The sequence below is a fragment of the Xiphophorus couchianus genome, chromosome 4 (genome assembly GCF_001444195.1).
Source record: "Xiphophorus couchianus chromosome 4, X_couchianus-1.0, whole genome shotgun sequence".
Taxonomy (NCBI): Eukaryota; Metazoa; Chordata; class Actinopteri; order Cyprinodontiformes; family Poeciliidae; genus Xiphophorus; species Xiphophorus couchianus.
Window position 1 is genome coordinate 26735542 of NC_040231.1, and position 19725 is coordinate 26755266.

At 40.0% G+C, this 19725-nt stretch overlaps 1 protein-coding gene across 15 annotated transcripts in view; it reads left to right on the top strand.

Moving 5' to 3' along the window:
• neo1a (neogenin 1a) overlaps positions 1–19725 on the top strand; it is a 204398-nt gene that overhangs the window by 157568 nt on the left and 27105 nt on the right. For 12 of the 15 annotated variants that reach the window (XM_028014609.1, XM_028014608.1, XM_028014596.1 and 9 more), the window contains 5 exons: positions 6877–7111; positions 9209–9363; positions 13117–13265; positions 15486–15624; positions 16582–16631. In XM_028014609.1, the coding sequence (XP_027870410.1) occupies positions 6877–7111; positions 9209–9363; positions 13117–13265; positions 15486–15624; positions 16582–16631 (728 nt within the window). The remainder of the gene's footprint in view (positions 1–6876; positions 7112–9208; positions 9364–13116; positions 13266–15485; positions 15625–16581; positions 16632–19725) is intronic. The other 3 variants (XM_028014604.1, XM_028014611.1, XM_028014606.1) reach the window with 2 other exon arrangements.

The window sequence follows — 19725 nt, forward strand, 5'->3', positions numbered from 1 at the left end:
CAAATATGCCTCGGAGCGTGATGCCCAGACAATGCTGTCTGATATTTCTGTTGAGTCAGTATGACACAAGAATGCTTTTTTTTTTCTTCGAGGATCATGTCAGCGATTCAGTGCACCTTGTCATTTTAAGCTTTTGTGAGACTCTAGTCGCTCTTTAATCTCAGTTGTTGGTGATTATCACAGCAACAGGGAATGTGTGCAGCCGCTGATATGCCTCCGCCCTTCAGCAATCTGATGCTGATTCTCTGTCAGTCCTTTTTTTCTTTTTTGCCACTGATTAGATGTCTGAATAAGGCCTCCGTTAGCCCTATAGTCCCATTCAATAGAGGAGTCTTCTGTGGGAGCGGTAGTCGATTATTTGTCTGTGCTTGTATCATATTTTTCGTTTCTCTTGTAATGCTCTATAGGTCATAAAGCAAAAACTAGCTTCAAAATATTTTTGACACCGCAAAGGAAAGATCCTGGCGGAAAAGAAAGCACATTCTGTGATGCTTTTATTTTTTTGACATCCCTCCTTTCTCTCCTCACCTCTCATTTTGGTTTCACTCGACACATTTTTCTTCACTTTCTGACTTTGTCGGTGCATTAAGGAGCTGCTCTCATGTCACGAGCTGTCAGGCTTTCCTATCTTTACAGAGCAGAGATAAACAAGATGGCTGAGGAAGAAGAGACATATACATAGATATACATAGATAGATGTATACATACATAGATGTATATAGAACCATAGAACCATAATTGTCAGCAGTAGTTGCAGTAATAAACCCACAATTTCCTCCCACCCATTCTTGTGAAGTCGCAAGAAAAACGCTCAGCTCTTGTTTACGATTCATTTACATTCTGATAAACGAACGTCTTTTTAGCTTGTATATTGTTTTTTTTTCTTTCTTTTTTTTACCAGGAAGAAATCCAGGATTTCCCTGTAATTACTTGCGAGCGCCATTTAGCGTCGTCATCACTCAACTATCGCATGTTTGCTTGGAATATGACAAAGTCTTGACACTCTTGTGTGATTTATTTAGCTTTTCATGCCTTTTCTGAATGTTCCAGTGGAAATGCAAGCAGCTAATGTAGGGGGAGCGAGGCGAATGTGATGGCAGGCTGACAGTTTTAATTGACCGTCTTCTTTGTGCCGGCTCTTTGCGGAGGACCGGGCCTTTTGAAAGTGCTGCGCGCTTTCTTTCGCTCCGTTCAGGCCTCTTTTCTCTGGAAGATAAAAGTACTGATGCGGTAATGGACCATTAGCATTGTGCTACATCTGTCTCTGACGCCATCATCATTACCGGAACCACATTTAGACAAGAAAATCAGTCCTGAGAAGAAACCCATTTAGCAAGAGCCTGGCACAGCCTGCTGAATCCTCTCTGGAGAGACTTTCTGTAGTTACAGTCTTGTGTTTGATTCTGACAGGTTCGGTTATGGGTTGAGAGGGCTGCTGTTCGGTTAACAGGTTTTATGGATCTGGTCATAATCCAAGTGATCTGGTCTGTACCAGGTTCTAAATGTATTACAGGTGTACAAAAGCTACATTATCAGAAGCCAAAGTGGAACTGGGAAAAAACCCTGTGATTCTCTTGCTTGTAAAATTGAACCTGCATCTTTTTATTATAACTATTTCCTACTTGCCATTATAATAACTGAAGAACATAATACAAACCAGATAGTTTTTATTCTGACTTGTATTCGTCATCATCCTCTTATCCGGAACCGGGTCATGTAGGAGCAGTCTCTGGGGCAATACTCAAAAATCAAAATAAACTTAAATTACAGATTTACACCTTTGAAGTAAACCTTATGAGCATATAACGTCACCAAACGTATACTTGTTTTAACTAACATTAATTATAAAGCACATAGTTTATCCCTTGACTATCTTATTGCTTATAACACATCAGCAATAACGAGAGCTAGCATTGTGCTAATTAGCTGCTGGAGTACAAAACAGCCTGTATAATCACTACTATTTTTGTTAGCTAAATCACTTATCTCCAGGAGAAAGCGCCTTTCTCAACAGGTTACATTAAAAATCACTTCACCACATTGGGCAATGTTAAAGAACATAAATAAGAAGTGAATTTAATGTTTAGGTTAGCCTGCTAGCTTTTTTAACCAAATGTCTACGCATCGGACGACCGATACGCGTCAACCAACTTCCTGTTTTCCGTCAAGTCACTTCAACTAAACTGCAGAGCTCCCTAGTGGAACAAGACAATTGCTAGCTTATTTCCTTCAGGAAGCTAGCATCCAAATTCTGTGGCTTCAGTCAGACCTTTTTTAAATGACTCATGTTATTTGTTTTTAGTTTTGCTTCAACTTGCATTGAATATTAAGAAGAACCCGCGTCTTTGTCCCAACTGTTTTTGTGCACACCAGATTCGGCATGCGGATCCAGAGTAACCTTCCTCGTTAAGCCTTAATGCCAGTAATTCATTACCTCTGGCACGGAGACTAATGACACCATTAATCAGCTATGAACAGAGCTCGGTAGCAGCAGCGGGAGGCTGACACCTCCTTACTGTAACAATCCCAGGCGTGCATGTACAAGACAGATTGTGGGAAGGACACCGAAAAACGGCGGCGCGTGTCAGTTACCTACAAGTGACGATGTGTATGAAGATGGAAGCCGCCAGGAGTGGTTTTATTTCTCTTTCATCGTTCTGCTTCGGAACGTTTCTGATCTCACTTATTTCAGGATTTGTGCTAAAAAAAAAAAAAAATTCTTGGTGTAAAAATTCCTTCTACCTAGAAATTATTTATTCCCTTTTTTACTCTGTCACATAAAAAAATAAAATGCATAGTAGTTTGTGGCTCCAGTGCGATGGAAAATTTGATAAAGGGGTAAAAATACTACAGCAAAGACATTTAATGAGTTCATTATCGGCTCTATTTCATTCCTAATTTATGTATTAGCTGGAGCAAAGCTTGTATAGTAGCTGTCAAAGATGGAGCAGAATTAGCATGCTCTGTGAACATCTTCATTGTGAACGTCATCTTCATCTCAAGCTCTCCACCATCCATTGTTCCAACCCCGCAGCATTCACAGGAACCTTGCCTGCAGCGCGTTTACGCAGCCTGAATTTTTAAGCCTCATCCACAGTTTGCAGTAAAAAAAAAAAAAACATCCTGTATTGCTTTCTTTATTCTTTCTCACGCTGATTTTTTTATAGTTGCATTTAAATAAGTAAGGCATATTAAAAGTAGCTCATGAAAAATGCCACGCTTTTTCTCAGATGGCACTCTTTTTTTTTACTTCATTTACAGTGGCATAGTAACCTCTCCCATGGTCAAATCTCAATCTCATATCTGTTTTATATACGTTAAGATGAGAGAGATTTCTACTGCAGATCAGATGTTAACTCCGCTTAAAACAAATCTGATCTATTTCTTTTCTGCGATCTGTTCTTGTGTCCATTTCTCCTCTGTTCAAAGTCGGATATAAGATACTCAAGGACGATTTTGGAGCTGCTCAAACAAGGAACGTTGAGGCCATTCTGCAAGTAAAACACGGTTAAATAAAGAAATGAATATGAAGGAAATTGTTCATAATAAAAAATAAAATTAGAAAGTAAGATTTGTATCTCTTAATAACTTCACTAATGCTGTTTGTCATTGCCTAACAGTGAGGTATGGAGTTTTTTGTTGTTGTTTTTTTTTTTTTACAATAATTGTCTGTGTAGGAAAGACAAACTGTCTTGAAACAGTTCCAGTTATTACTGTAGTTAGGATCAAGCATCATTTTCCTTTTAGTCAGTTTCTCAATTTATGAAATGTAATACACATCCACTTTGTTTAAATCTCATGTTATCTTCCCGTTCTGAAGAGTAGCAAAAACATACAGGTATCCTTGTATGTAAACCCCAAAGAAACAAACACATCCACAGTTTTCAGTTGCTTGTTTTTCTTCCTCATGCTGATTCTTTTAATAATTGCATTTAAATAAATATGGCATATTAAAAGGAACGCTGAGCTTTTTCTTTTTGTGGGATTTAATCTTAAACGGACTGCAGCAGTGATCTGTGACGTTCACCTCCCACCTCTACTGTGTGACAGTATTTCCTATCAATTCCCACCTCAGTCAGCGGAGACCAACATGTTTCTGAATCCACCGTTTTCTAAGTAAAGGAAGTGCTTCCCTGTCAACAAGCAGGCCGTAAGCTTTTGTTCGTGCCATCGTGAGCCTGGTTTGCGTTAGGCCTCTGTTTCCATTCGTGTGCTCGGTGTGTGTGTGGGTGTGTGTATGCATATAGCTGTCTAGTTGAAGATAATTACTTAGCATCTGGCCATTTACGCCGCAGTCAGAAAGCATTAGGCTGAAAATGCGTTTTGCATTGTCGTTGGCTCGACTCCAGCAAACAGGATTTGAAATGAAGCGGAGGCTCTGAGGCCGCAGTTCTGACTTTTAAACTGTTTACGGCTGTCGCCATGTCGGCCATGTTGGATGCAGTGCTGTTCTTATGAGACTGTTGTCTGAATGACGGGGATACCAGTGTTTTTTTGAATCTGGGAAAAGCTGCTCCTGTTAGTGATTCATCCAGAGTGTAATTGAACCATAGTGCCTGCTGCTCTACTGAGCAACCATCGATTTATTCTGCACAGAAGAAGGAGCTAGAACTGCAGAGCACGACTGAAGTTACAGTGATGAAAGTTCACCAAAGAGCACTTCTGGGGTATTACTTATCAGGACAACATAAAACAGTCTGAATCCTCAATAGCTGCCTGAATTATTTAAATCTAACCACTAGAAACCACACTAAACTAAAACATATTCCTCATGATCATTGTTTGTTTGTTTTTTTAACCGAAATAAAGCCAAGATTGAGTATTCCTTCTTTGAAGGAAAGTGCTACTTGATTGAATCATCATGAAGTGTTGAACACTTCATTGACTGTAGGGAAGAAATAGTTGCTGTCTATCAATCTAGGAAGGGTTATGAGGTCATTTTCGAACAATTTGAAGTCATTCTACATCAATAAAGGTTATTGATAAGTGGAAAATATTTATGCCGGCTGCTTATCTTTCCAGAAGCGGAAACACTTAGCAAATCAATGCTAAGATCAGACAGTTCAAAAAACCCAGGAGCTTCAACTTAGGGCAGCTACTATGTTGAAGTTTGTGATCACAGAATTAGAATAGACAAAACTTGATTAGGAATCTTTTTTTTTATTTTCCCACAGTGGGGAAATGTAGCAGTACCAGCAGCAAGTTAAAGAAAACTGGAAGAATGCATATTCCCTTTAGAGTAGAATATTTTAGAGCAGTGGTGCCCAAACCTTTTGCCATAATCTCCAAAACTGTTAAGTAAAATTTTTTATAGCATCTTTAAAGCAAACGTTTTGTGCCTTTTTTTATTTGATCAACTCATTAATAAACTAAAGAAACAAAAAACAACAGTTCTATTTAATTCAATCAAATAGTTGTGTTTTTTGTGTGTGGAAAACATATCAGTATTGTAGGTCCTAAAAACATTTTCTTTTTAAACTTGTAAGATTCCATTACTATAAGATATGCCAACAGTTTCCACATTGTTTGGGCCGAAATTATTTTTTCTTATTTGGGCTGTAAGATTTGCTTTTGAGTAAAAGCAGGTCAATAATTGTGGTTCTAGTGACTCCAAAATTCACACCAGGGCATCTACTAAGTGTTTTTCAACATTCGAGGTAGAATTTAAAGCGTTTTAAACCAGGAAACTTTCTGTAAATCATGTTACGTTGAGAGAGGCTCTTTCTTTCTTTTTACCAGACGTTTCTACACAGGAAGCACATAAACTCAACGTGAAAGACATAAAGTTGAAACTAAATCTCTCTGCTTGTTTGCTGTTCTTTTTTCTTTCTCCTCCTCTCTTGCGTTAATGTTCAGAAATCATGCGTGAAGGTAAATCTTATGAGTTCAATCACAGACGGCAGCTCGCGCCGACAGTTTGAGATGTAAACAAATGCTGAAAGCCAAATTAGAGGCTTGTCAGCATGATGTGACAAATAAGTGCGCCAGCGGCCTTTTTCTTTTCTTTTTTTTTTTTTTTACATTTCAGTAGCATTTCAGCAGTAATAATACAGTTTCAGCAGCACGCTGGCTCCGCTCCGATTCTTTATTCCTGCTTCGCCCTCCGGTTGATTTCCCTGACCTCCAAACAAATGGAAATGTCACACAGACTCGACGCGCTTCTCCAAAAGGCTCTCGTTTTGCTCACTTGCCAGGCAAATGGAAAGCAGATCTTGCCTGGTCTGACCGCAGTTTGTTCCTCCAAAAAAATGGAAAAAAAAAAGAAGTAAAATCACAAACATTTCTGTGGCTTGGACAGTGGAACGTGACGGTAAATAGGGGTTTTATAAAATCATCTGGTTCATCAGATGGCAGAATGTCGACGTCAGGGTGAGGAGTTTTTGTTACTGTGTCATAAAACTGGATCCCCTTTATTCGGCTTTGTCCAAAGCAAAGTCTGAGAATGACCAGAAACATGCAAACCAATCATTCCGCCACACGAATGATTGGCTGGGAACATGTTTGTCCTCGAGCTGAACGCACGCCTGGCGTGTTTTGCTGCCTTGCGTTAGAGGGCCGTGTGTGGATCTGCATGTTTAGTCTCCCTCGTATTGTGCTTTCGTCAGCTCTGTGAGTGAAGTAGAAGTGTTTTATTTCTGTGGTTCCTTGTCATGCCAAGAGTCTTTTTCGTTACGTTGTTATTTTGTTTTTTCTGTTTTGTTTCCTTCCTTTCTTCCCTCCTTCCTTTCTTTCTTTCGTGTCACTGTCATTTTCCATTCCAACTCCTCTCCTCCTTTTTCGACCTTGTCCATTTGGATGCGATATTTCTGTCCCATTTTCCCCCACCCCACCGCACTCCACCCCCGCCTCCTCTCCTCTCCTTACCCCACCTTGAAGACGTAGCCCTGCCCGCCTTCCCCCCCCCTTCACTGACTCCTAACACTACTGACCATGTAACAGCAGGCTCTGGAGGCGTGGCCGCGCCGGCGGGGCCCACCCCCTCCGCGCCGCGGGACGTCGTGGCTTCCCTGGTCTCCACCCGCTTCATCAAGCTGACGTGGCGCCAGCCGGCCGAGCCGCACGGAGACGACCTGACCTACTCCGTGTTCTACAGCCAGGAGGGCACCAGCAGGTACAGCCACGACTTAACGCTGCACCTTAACGGGAGGCGATTTGACGGGCGATTATTGTACGGGCGCAGCTCAGCAAGTGGAAATGTATCCATGTGTTCTTAGTGTTTCTGTTTAAAAGGTGAACATATCATGTAGATTAGTTACTAAGATCGAAATATTGGAAGAGTTTGTTGATTACAGATGATGAAAACCTCAAAATGTAGTTTTTTCCATATACTATGGATATCTGACTTTTATTCTCAGAATTCCGTCTTTAATCTTGGAATTCTGAGAAGATAGTCTTAAGAAATGTTTCAGTGGCCCTAATCTTTTTCTGTAGTGTATTGCAGAAGATCAACAAAAAGGGATCATTTTTAAAAATAATAAATGTCAGGTTAATGTAAAGTACGTTTATGTATTGTACAAAATATACCCTCAAAATTTGGTCGGAGTTCCTTCTACATGACATCCTGCTGGAAAATGTGATGGGGAATCTCCATAAAGCTTCTCAGCAGAAGCAGACGTGAAGTGTTGTGGTGCTTTCTGCGCTAATTTTGGGTATTATAACACAGTGGAGCAAACTCAGTGGATGAAATGGCTTTCCAAATCATCACTGCGTGTGGAAAAGTCACACTGTACCCAAGTCAACTTGGATTCAGTGCCTGTTGCTTGTGGACCTTTTTTTTAACCACACTTTTTCCTTCCACTCAACATTCCATTAATATTCTTTGATGCAGCAGTTTGTGAACAGCCAGCTGCTTTAACAACAAGCTTCTGTGGAGGCTCAGTTACTTTCTGCTGGATAACTGTAAAGTCATCAAATTATGATTTTGTTGGCTAAAACTGGGCTATAAAATCAACCTTTTTTTAATAAAAACCCTCTTATTAATGCTCTTATGAATGTTCTAAAGAGCTGAGAGTTGGGTTTTCATTAACTGAATGCCATAGTCATCAAAATGGACAAAAAAAGAAATTACCACTCGATGTATATCACATTGTGTGAAGCATATGTTTCACCTTTTGGGTGAAATTAATGAAATTTACAGTGGCATTGTAACCTCTTCGATGGTCAAATGAATCTGAATCTCATATCTGTTTCATGGAGATTTCTACTGCAGCTCAGATAGTTACTCCACTTCAAACAAATCTGATCTATTTCTTTTTCTGTGATCTGTTCTTGTGTCCATTTCTCCTCTGTTCAAAGTCAGACATAAGATACTCAAGGACGTTTTTGGAGCTGCTCAAAGAAAGAACGTTGAGGCCTTCTGCGAGTAAAACATCATTTAAAAAAAAGAAATGAATATGAAGGAAATTGTTCATAAAAACACATCAAATTTAAATGCAAGACTTGAGAAGTCTTGTATCTTTTTCTGAATTCACCAATTCTGGTTTTTGTTGCCTCACTACATCTGGATTTATTTTTAAGTAGCTGCTTGGTTGGTTCATTCAATGCCTTCACATTTTGCTGGTGTGCTTGGGAGAAGTATGCATCTTCTATGCAGATCAGTGCACATTCACTGCACATTTAAATGCTATGTTCGCTTGTCGTTTCCATTTTGAAAAGTAGCAACAAAAAAGAAGAATACAGGCATGTAAACCCCAGAGAATCAGGGACTCATTGATTTTTAATGACATTTTCCTAGACAGTCTGACCAGTTTTTGAAAATACTTAAGTTCTACATACAGTATCTGTTAAATGTATTCATCCTCATGGATGTTTTACCTGTTTTACTGCTTTTACAAATTAATCATCAACAAAATTGGCTTTTTTTCACACACAAATAATGTACAAAGGAAAACATTTAATGTCAAAGTGAAAACTTAAATTAATGGTTGGAATATTGTCAATTTCTCACTCTCTGATTATGCTGCTCCAGTTGAAGATGAATTTATTTTACACACACTTCTAGGAGGTTAATATGGATCATTATCCTTAGAGCTTGGAATTAGAAGAACGTTTTAAGCATTTAGATAATTGTTACGGAGCGACAGCATTACTAAAAGTTAATTAAAATTGATTTTAAAAAGTTATTTCAGTAGCTGCGTATTGTAAACGAAATATTGAAATCCCTGGACATTTTTTTTTTTCTTTTTTCTTCCGTTCCCTCCCGCATCAGGGAGCGGGTGGTGAACACCAGCCGACCAGGAGAGATGCAGGTCACCATCCAGAACCTGATGCCAGACACCAGGTATCGCTTCAGGGTGGTGGCGCACAACAGCAACGGCCAGGGCGAGAGCTCAGCAGCACTCAAAGTGGCCACCCAAGCTGAAGGTAACACACACACACACACACACACACACCCCGTACAGTTAATTCATACGTGCTCTGTAAACGGCGTGTGTAAACATGACTGAAACCGCTGGCAGTTTGCTGGGAACATGCGCTTACCAACACTCCGGGGTAAACAAGATGCGCTCAAAAATGTGCAAATAGACGGAGGCACAAGCAAATATTCACTCACATGCAGAGTATTGTGGCTTCTGACAGACGCCTCCGTCACCCTCCGTCTTCACACACACTGGAGGCTGGAAGGGGGGCTCTGCTGCCAGCAGACCACCCAATAGAAAACCTACTGTGAACCACTTCTTGTTTATTCCTCAGCGTTTCCTCAAACCCCACTGTGTGTTTTGGTTTTAGCTGAGCCTGCCCAGGTCAGGGTTCCCATGCAGCCTGGAAAAGTCTGGTGTTGTTTTCTTGTTTTCAGTAGTAAGATTTGGATACGTATAGAAAGAGAGCAAAGAGAGTTCCCTTCATAACAATCCGTTATTTTGGGCTCCTTCCTTCCTTGTGAACTTAACTCTGTTATTCTGCCTTGTGTTGTTTTTTGTCTCTTCTTTTCTTCCACTCATGATTTCTTCCTTCATATTCTTCCTTCTGTCCACGCTTGCTCTTTCCTTCTTTATTTTGTTATTTCTTTGCCTCTTCCTTTAGTTTTTTCTTTCATTCTTTCCTTTTCTTTGTTTCTCTTTGTTCCTTTTTCTGTCTGTCTGTCATTTTTTATCTCTTTCTTTCTTTGCGTTTTTCTTTCATTCTTTCCTCGTTTCTTCCTTTCTGTCTTTTTTATTTCTCTCTTTCAGTCCCTCCCTCCTTGTTTGCTTTAGTCCTTTTCATATTGTTTATCCATCTATCATATCTTTATCCTTTCTATATTCCTTGTGTGCTTTTTTTATTCACTTATCCTTCTCTCTTCCTTTTGTCACCACTATCTCCTCTTTCCTTTCTTCTTTCTTTCCCTCCCTCTGTCTTCCCTTGATCCCTTGTGTCCTTCCTTCCTACCCTTGCTTCTGTCGTACATTAATTTTTTCTCCCTTTCTTTCTCTCCCTCTCTCAGTGAACGTTACTGTTCTATATTTTAAAATGGACCTAAAATATTGAGACTTTAGCAAAGCCGAGTCTGGACAGATAATGAGAGAGAAAACTAGTGAGGCATGAAACGGTTAAAATCAGATATATCCAGATTCTAGCACATTTTCTTGCTTATAGAGGGCAACAGAGCGGCTTTAAACGTTTCCACTGGCGGACGTCTTCTAATGCACTAGGGTAAAGTGACTTTGGCGTTGGGTTATTTCTTAAATTTTTTTTAAGTGTTAGGAGCCTCTCGGCTGCTCCTGGAGTTTCAGCCATGACCTCAGAGCTCAGTAGAGGGGATTCCCCCAGCACACCCTCAGACCGCGGACACGCCTCTCCTCCTGTCTGAGCTCCAGCTCTGTCTCTGTCGCTTTGTAGGTCAGCTTCTGTTTTCCTACCTGTCCCTGTCGGCTTCTGGCCGGATGGCTCCACACATACACACACGCAAATAAACAAACACAAAGACACACACACTACACCTTAATGCCTTTGCCAGCAGGAGCAGAGCCGCCCACAGGGACGGCGGCGAGGGCGGCCTGTACCTTGGTGGTGTATCTTTAGTTTGAGGACATGCTATAAATTGCAGCTTAAACTGTTGACCTGCATCTGAGTGCCTGGTCTGTGCACTCAGCGCTGCCCTGATTTTTTTTGTTTGTTTGTTTGTTTTCACCCACAGGGACCAGAGCTAGTACACGAATACACGCACGCACACACCCCTTCACCATTCATGCAGGTTGACAAATGGGAGCAGGGTCTTTCTTCTGTCAGCAGGACCTGCAGCTAAACGTTACAAGTTTTGTAGAGAGCAGAGATACTGTCTGTCCCCAGGCAAATGCTTCAGCATCATTGTGTTACTTTTAATCTAAAATGCCAGAACAGAGAAGGAGCAAGCATGTTTACTATATACCAAACATAGGGTTTTTAATTATTAATAACTAAAAATGATTAAAAGTGTTATGTATTTGAGCTCTAATTTGACTTGACTTGACTTGAAAAGTATGCATTGCCCTTGATTTTCTTGCTTGTGGTTACAACTACAATTAGTTTACTGAGGGTCTTTTTATTTGCTGGCCAACACAAAGTATTGCATAATTGGAAAGGAGAAGAAAAAGATACATGGTTTATTTGTTTATCTATCTTCACCCGCTCAGCTTATCTACGTACCTCTCCACGACATTTTTGATACCATGGCAAATTCTTTTTAAAGCAACGGGTTCTTTCTAGTTGAGAGCAAAAATATGATTAGTTACAAAAAGACAATATTATAAACTTCTTAATTAGGGCAAACCTAATCATTAAAAGTGAAACAGGTAAATGAATTAAAAATTTGGGATTGGGAAGCGTATCTCAACAGACTGATAGAAAACCGTCCCGGGTCTGTTTGTGTCTGTGAAGTTAATATTCACAGATAGCGGGAATGTTAGCAGATAGCCATAATATTTAATCAGATAGTATTAGCTCCTGTTGACCGGGTGGTTTACTACTTCAATGTTGTAGACACGGGAGCTTTACTGAGTTTTTAAGTTAATTTTAAAAAGTTGGTGTTTTGGCCTTAGCTTGTAGGGTTAGCTAACCAGACCACAGGTTCACTAATATTCTCTAGCAATGTTCACACAACAACTAGAGTTACACCGACGTTAAATTAAACACTCTTTTTAAAGAGGCCTAATTACATTTGACTTCATATTTTTCTAATTTTTGTTTGTGAACTCTTTTAAAAACCTGTTACACTTCTTAACAATGCACCACTTTGGGTCAATCTATAACAGTAATTCCCAAAGTCGGTCCTTGAATTCCAGCATCCTGCATGTTCTAGTTCTCTCCCGGGTGGTAGTAACAACCTTTTCAGCATGCCAATGTTCTTCTTAGTGAGCCATCATTTGATCCAGGTGCGTTAAACCGTGGAGAGAACTAAAACATGCAGGATGCCGGCTTTCCAGGACCGACTTTGGGCACCACTGATCTATGACATCAAATCCAAGTTAAAGGCTTCCAGGGTTTCTCATTCGATCAATCCCAAATGTCACTAGTGTGAAAATATTTCCCTTCTGCCACTGAGAAGGGGAATCATTTCATTTACATCATAAAAAAAGAGTACAAATAAAAAAACGGAAAAAATGTTCTCTGATAAGACGTAGTCTCTCTCAGTTTTCTTCCTGAACCTTTCTTACAAATGTTAGTGAAATGTTAGCATAAATGCGACGTCTAACTTCTGGTTTTAGACATCTTGTAAACTCAGACTTTTTAAATTCCAGTCCAGTTGTCGTCTTATAGCCCAATGACAGTTTGGAAGTTATTTACGCTTTTCAGCCTAGGTATTACTCGGAGAGAGAATACGTGGACAAAAGATATATATATATATACAGTATATATATATACTGTATATATAGATATATATATACACATCGGTGGTTTTGTGGAAGGACAGATTTGTTTTATCCTAGGAAACATTAAAAATGCATCAGTGATTTAAGGCTGAGCCTCGCTCTCTCTTTTTTGTCAGCGAAGCAACAGGGGCCTGAACCTAATCTAATAACGTGGCTTAGAAACAACCCAGAATATATTTGCATTCAAAGTGACTTTACTTTCTCTGGGCATACAATAGTAATTGTAAACATATAGATGTCTAATTGTTGCCTCTCGTGTTTTTTTGTTGTCCTTTCTTCCCCCCGTCAGTACAAGTGCCGGGTCCAGCTCCCAACCTGCAGGCGGTGTCCAACACTCCGACCTCCGTCTTCCTCAGCTGGGATAAACCCCTCACAGGCAACGGGGACATCCTCTCCTACAAGCTCTATTACACAGACAGGAGCATTGGCACCGAAGAGGTAGGACGTTCTCTCAGCAGCACATCACAGATAGTCACAGACAGCGCCGGCCTGCATTTCTCTCTCCAGTTTCTTAGATTCAAGCAGGAATCCTTCTCTCCAGAGCCTAAAAAATGATGCTGTTGATCTATTTCACTTGGTCCAATCTGACTGCTGTGACACATCGCAGCCGTATAAAGCAGCTGAAGACGTCAAAATGTGAATATATTGGAGCGATTGTTGTCTGCGCAGAGATTTCTCTGTGTAATATGAAGATAAATAGTTATAAAACAACGACGACAGACATTCAAACTATATTTTTGGCATCTGAAAAGTAGATTTGTTTTAACTGTGTTGATCAGGATTATTGTTCCACATAATCATTTAAGACTTTCCAGATTAGGCATTTTCCTAATCTGGAAAGTGTGTTACAACAAAAAACACTAACAGATTTGTTATTTTTTTCTGTCTTGAGAATTAAATGTTTCAAATCATAAAACTTGGGGTTTTTTTGTATTTTTTGTTACTTTCTTAAACGAAGGTGAACTGATTTGGGCATCCCTAGCTTTTTGTCTTGGCTCGTATACTCAGGATTCATAAAAAAAAAAAACAGACATAATGTGGAACTGTCTTTTAGTATATAAATGTTGGGGTAAAACAGTCTGGGTGAATCCAAGATGCAGTTCTCTAATGGTGATTTCATTTATTAAAGGATAAAGTATCCAACCCTACATGTGAAACAGTGATTGCTCTCTAATCCGTGGTTAATCTCGCCAATGTCAACAGCTGCTGTCAACTGGTTGCCACAACTAGCAGTGACTGTTTTACATCCCTCTGGAGGAATTTTGGCTCACTCTTCTTTGCAAAGTTGTTTTAATTCACCCACCTTGTAGGGTTTTAGACCTTGAAGTCGACTTCCAGATTTGCGTCATGGTAGATTTTTCCTCCAGTTTCTGCTGTGGAAACACGGAGATGAGGAAAAAGTTCCCTGTTTCTTGGAAAGGTTCCCCCAGTGGAACGCGTCTGTAGCTTTAGCAACGTTGCTGAAGATGTAACTAAAACATTTATACAAATGTTTACCATCTGCATTGCAAGGACAAACCTTTTTCTCGAAGCTTATAATTAACAGGAGTTGGGTTTTATTGAAGAATACTCAAACCGGGTCATCTGAAACCATAAACTCAGAAAAAATCTTAATAGAGTTACCGGTAGATTGAATGGATTTTTTTGTTCTCCTGATGTATTGTTAACTACTACTCATACATTTATATTAACCGTTTGTACTTCCATGTCAAAAAAAGCCTGAAAATGAATTGAAAAATCTTTAATCCTGGAGTAGAGGAAAATAGGAAATGGTAGATCTCCATGCTGTACCTTAATGGTGCCAGCAATTGATTTCCATTTAGTCTGGTTTTCTGAGAAATTCATCCATTCTTGGTTCAGTCATCGACCACGCAAGTGTGCATTGAACAGAAAGAAAGCAGACAGGATTTGTCCGTGTTCTCGCAGAAGTAAGGGTGGAACGTAGCTGCTCAGATAGCGAATCAGCCCCAGCAGCAGCAGCAGCATTGTGCAAGCGAGTGAGGCATTAAAAAGCCTTTAATATGATAATGGACGAAACGTCAGCCACTGCACTGAGTAATGATGCTTCGGTTCCCTGGAGAAGAGAGCTGGAGATGAGGTGGAAGAGGCGGGAGGTGATGAGAGAGGTGAACGAAACAGAGATGAAGTTGGAAGGACATCAAACATTGAAAGGTCAAACGGAAGTGAAGAGATCACGTACGAAGGACGATGCAGTCACAGGTGAACGTCAGAGCTGAGAGTAGAATTTGAAAGATCTGTCTGCTGTTTTTTTTTTTCTTCCTTTTTTCTAAACATCACAATTAAAGAGCTGGATGTAAACGGCCTGGAGTAATTGGGAATGCAGCGACGTAACCAATTTGTGAAGCAAATTGCACTAATCACAGAAGGGAGAGCGCACATCTCGGCGGAAGACGACATTTTTACAGCAAGTGAAAAACAGAAATTAGTGAAATGAACCGACCAAAACAGGCATCTGTAGCTGCTGGAGCTGTCTTGTTTACAGCTTGTTTGTCTCAGATTTAGAGCCGGGGTGCTGTCAAGAGTTTCTATTTTTTGTGTGTGTAGAGGGAATCTATTTTTTAACTTCTTTTTTGTTGTAGAATGAGTAAAGGACTTGCTCTGCAAGCTTCATTGATTTCGCTCCGTCTTGTGTTTCAGGATGTTGACATAGATGGCCAGTCGTACACCATGGCTGGACTGAAGAAGAACACAGAGTACAGCTTCCGCGTGGTGGCCAACAACAAGCACGGCCCGGGGGTCTCCACGGAGGACGTCATGGTCCGGACACTTTCTGACGGTCAGTCGGTTGCTTAAATGTTGACCTGACTCAATTTCAGCATCTGCTAATGCTTGTTGTGAGTGTTTTAACACTACTGGTTGTCCGCACATCCTTAAACAGTCTTAAAATTGAGGCCTCAAAATGTATTCAAATCATTTTAAAAAAGCAAGTTGGCCTTAAATATCTAAATCACAGGACTTAAATTTTCTCTTGACAGGACTATTTAATCTTGTATCTTCTCAGGAGAGGTGTAGGGGGTTCTTGCTGGACTTTTCTGTCTTGTGACTCAAGATGAACAAGTCTACCGCTTGCCAGTTGCTAGCGGTAGCTAGCTTTTTTTTTGTGTCTACCATGCGAGAGTGGAAATTTATCAATAGTTGCAGTTCATATATTTCTGTACTGATATAAGACTTTAAAAGTCTTACGTTTGGTGGAAACTGCAGAAACCCTGCAATAGATATGTTGGCTTAGATGACAAAGGAAGCAATAGGGTTAGGGGTTAGATCAAATGACAATCTTCTCTTTATTCTTATTTAGTAACCGATTATTATTTTCAGTTTGAAGCAAACAAATTAACTATTAAATACAAGTGACCTATGTTCCACATTGCAAAAACACAAAGTCTTACCATATCAAGTATTTTTAAGCTAGTTTCTAGTGCCAGTATCTTAATATACTTAAAATGAACCAAAACTAGCTTACAAGTCACTTTTAATCAAGATACTGGAGCTTGGTTTTAATAAATGGTTCCTTAATATTGATTTAAAAAACTACTACTTCCACTTGGATGTTGTTGCATTAAAATACTTGGTAAGATTTAGTTCTTTAAATGCAGGAAGATGTATTGTTTCATCCACCAAACAGTCTAAAACCTACTTTGCCCAATAATACGTACAGCAAAAACCTGATATTTTATCTTACATATATGTTCTTCCAGATTTGAAATGTTTTTTTTTTTTTATTTTGTCTTCCCAGTTCCAAGCGCCCCTCCTCAAAATCTCACTTTGGAGGTCCAGAACTCAAAGGTAAGACATACTGTAATTGGAGAAGCTAATGACTGGCTAGCGAACCTGTAGCTGGTCTTGTTTTGTTTCTGTACCTGCAGCAGAGTGGAACGTTCCAGGATTTGTTGCACTCGCACAGATTTCAACATGTACAATGCAAACCATTGTCCTCGAATGCATACAAATCAAAATCCAGGTTGTTGTTTCGTGCACCAAAATCCTCCCGGGCCGACTCGCGAGCAGGGAGCGAGCGGACACAAACAGCCGAGTAGATTTGTAGCCTGCAGGCCGCGACGTCCTTCTATGCCGCGCGATTAGCTGCATCAGAGGCTTGTAGCCTCAGCTGGGTAAGGCGGCGTGCGAACCCTCATCGATTTTTGTCGACAGGAGATTTGCCTGTCAGAAGGTTTTATCCAGTATCAATGTGTACACGCAACCCGGCTTAACTGCCTACAGCTCAAATATGTATTGATACAGAAGAAGCAAAGGTGTTGCTTTTGGCAGTAGTTGCTTTAGAGAACCTCCACTTTTCCCCAACATTTAACTCTGCTTGTATTGTTTTGCTCGCTCTTTTCTTTTTAAGTCTAGTTGCTGAATTTACTGAGACTTACTACAGTTCTCGTGTGAAGCTCTCGATTGGACGCGGCTCGTGGAGGTGGCTGCTGGCTTAGGCGAGCAGCGGCAGCTGTTAAAACCAGAAGCAGGCCTCGACCTCCCGCCGTTTGAGCCATTTGATCTTCAAACAGAGAGCTGTGGGCCTGCTTATTGTATATCTCCGTGAGGGTGATGGATTAAATTTTACAAAAGATGTTTTTTTTCTTTTTTCCACTTCTGACATGGGAGAGAGCGAGCCCAAAACGAAAACTGAAAAGAAAGAAAGATGGGCAAAACCTCAGGGTGCGAGGATCGACTTCTGAAGCAGCACTCTTAGCCCTTCACTGGTCGATGCAAAGCCCAAATTGGGGGTTTGGAGGTGGGGGGCAGGGGGGCTGGCAGACAATCCTATCACCGCCTCCCAGCTTGAGTGCAAACTGACCACCCCTACTGAGGCATGCTTGGATGAGGTTTTTTTTGTTGTTTTTTGGTGAGAAAACATCCTTGAACTAATTTTAAGACTGAAATAAGGAGGATGCTCTCAAAGGAATAGTGTTGTGAACTGATAATTAAAACCCAGAAAAAACCCATTTAAAACGAGCTATAATTATTATTTTATTCTCTTTTTTTTCCCTCTTTGTTGAAAGCGCATTTAATTATTACCATTAGAAAAACAATGCTTAGGCGATTTAAAAAAGAAATTACGCAGTTGGCTGTGCGGCAAAATGGAAAGAGGAAAACAAATGACTGTTCCTACCCCTTAAAGTTCTTCACATTTCGTCACTCTATGGCCACAAGCTTTGTTGTGTTTTATTTGGCAATATTCTAACTAAATGTGGTTCTTAATTTTGAAATGGAAGGAGAATTTCTCAAGGTTTTTACATTTCTTTTCAAAATGAAAATCTGAAGTGCTTTTAATTCAGCCACCTGGATACTCTTTAGTCACCTTAGTCTCCGTTAACAGCTGCACATCTTTTAGTGTGTGTCTCTGCTAGACACTGAGCTGTTAGCCTATTCCTGTTTACAAGATCGATCAAGGACTGCCACATTGTGAGCATTAGTTTAGTCTAGCAGCTGATCCTCAGTTGGTTTTGAGTGTAGACTTTGACTGAGCCATTCAAACACACTTTGATCTAAACCATTCTGCCGTAGTTCTGCCTACATGGTTATGGTTCTTACCTTGTATTTGGCTCCATGTTCCCAACAACTGATACGTTTCCCAGGGTGTTCATGTATCCTTAGAAAACTCTTAAAACGTCTTAAATTAATAAATCTAAAGTTAAGGCTTGCAACATACCTAAAATACTCTTGCTACCTATCAAGGGTATATTAGCTAGGACTAAAATTAAGGCCTGCTAACTAGTTAGCAGGCTAGGTAGCAATATCTTGCTGAAAATATATTTCTACCTAGCTAGGTCTAAAATTAAGGCCTGCTGTATACCCTTGCTACCTCGCTAGCTAGCAATATTCCTGCTAACTATATTAGCAGGAACCATTGGTTCAGGTTCCTGCACTGGAAACGGAGGGAGGAGAAAAACTAACTAGCTAGCTGTATTTTTGAGTCTACCATGGTTTATGTGCAAATTTATCACACTGGTCTTAAACGGTCTTACACTTGAGTTGGTGAAATCTGCCAAGACCCTGGTTTCCATTTCCCTTATGGAGAGAAACTTGCCTTTTTTTTTTATTATTCAATCAAAATAACATTTTCATTTCAACCCCCCCAACAAAAGTTTTGTCAGATGCTGATCTCTCCCAGCTTCAAACTTGGCAAAAATGGCCACTTGAGTATCTGTTGAAACACACAATATTGTGAAATTTACTTACCAGTCACTATCTGTGCAACCTCTTATCTTCTGGTTTGTCCACTCGCTTGGGAGTTCTGGGCAAAATTCAAAACTGTGAGATGATCAGTACCTGCTTCAGGCTGCACTGACCAATAGGAACAGGTCTCACATTGTTCGTTCGTCCTTTGGCCCCGCCCAGGTCGCTCAAGTTCAACCAAAAATAGGAAGTTTCAAAACCAAACGTTTGGTTTCAAAACCAAATATTTGGTTTTCAGAAATCAAATATTTCTGAAATGTGCAGGTATAAGTTTCTATTTTTCACTTCATGAGAAAAAAATAATCGTGAATGAAAAAACAGGTTTCGTTGGCAAAACTTTACTTTTAAAAATAAAACATCTCATTACAATTCTAAGTCTAGATCAGAGTCTATACTTTTGATAAAATTTTATTTTCATTTTATTGAATAATAAAAGCACAAATTTCCCTTCATATCCCTGCTGTGAAAGAAAGCATCCTGAAGCACAATTCTTCATAATATGACTTTTCCCACATGTTTGAAGGAGGGTTGAACCTTCCAATGCGACATAACGTGAAAACCTTGATGTAATTTCTGTCATGTTGATGTTTTTTCGTCTATTTCCTGTCATCTGCTGCTCACCTCTTCCCTCCTGTGAGTTCGCAAAGTCAATTAAATGTGTTTTCGCGATCTGGGAGAAGATGAAAGAAAGGCAACA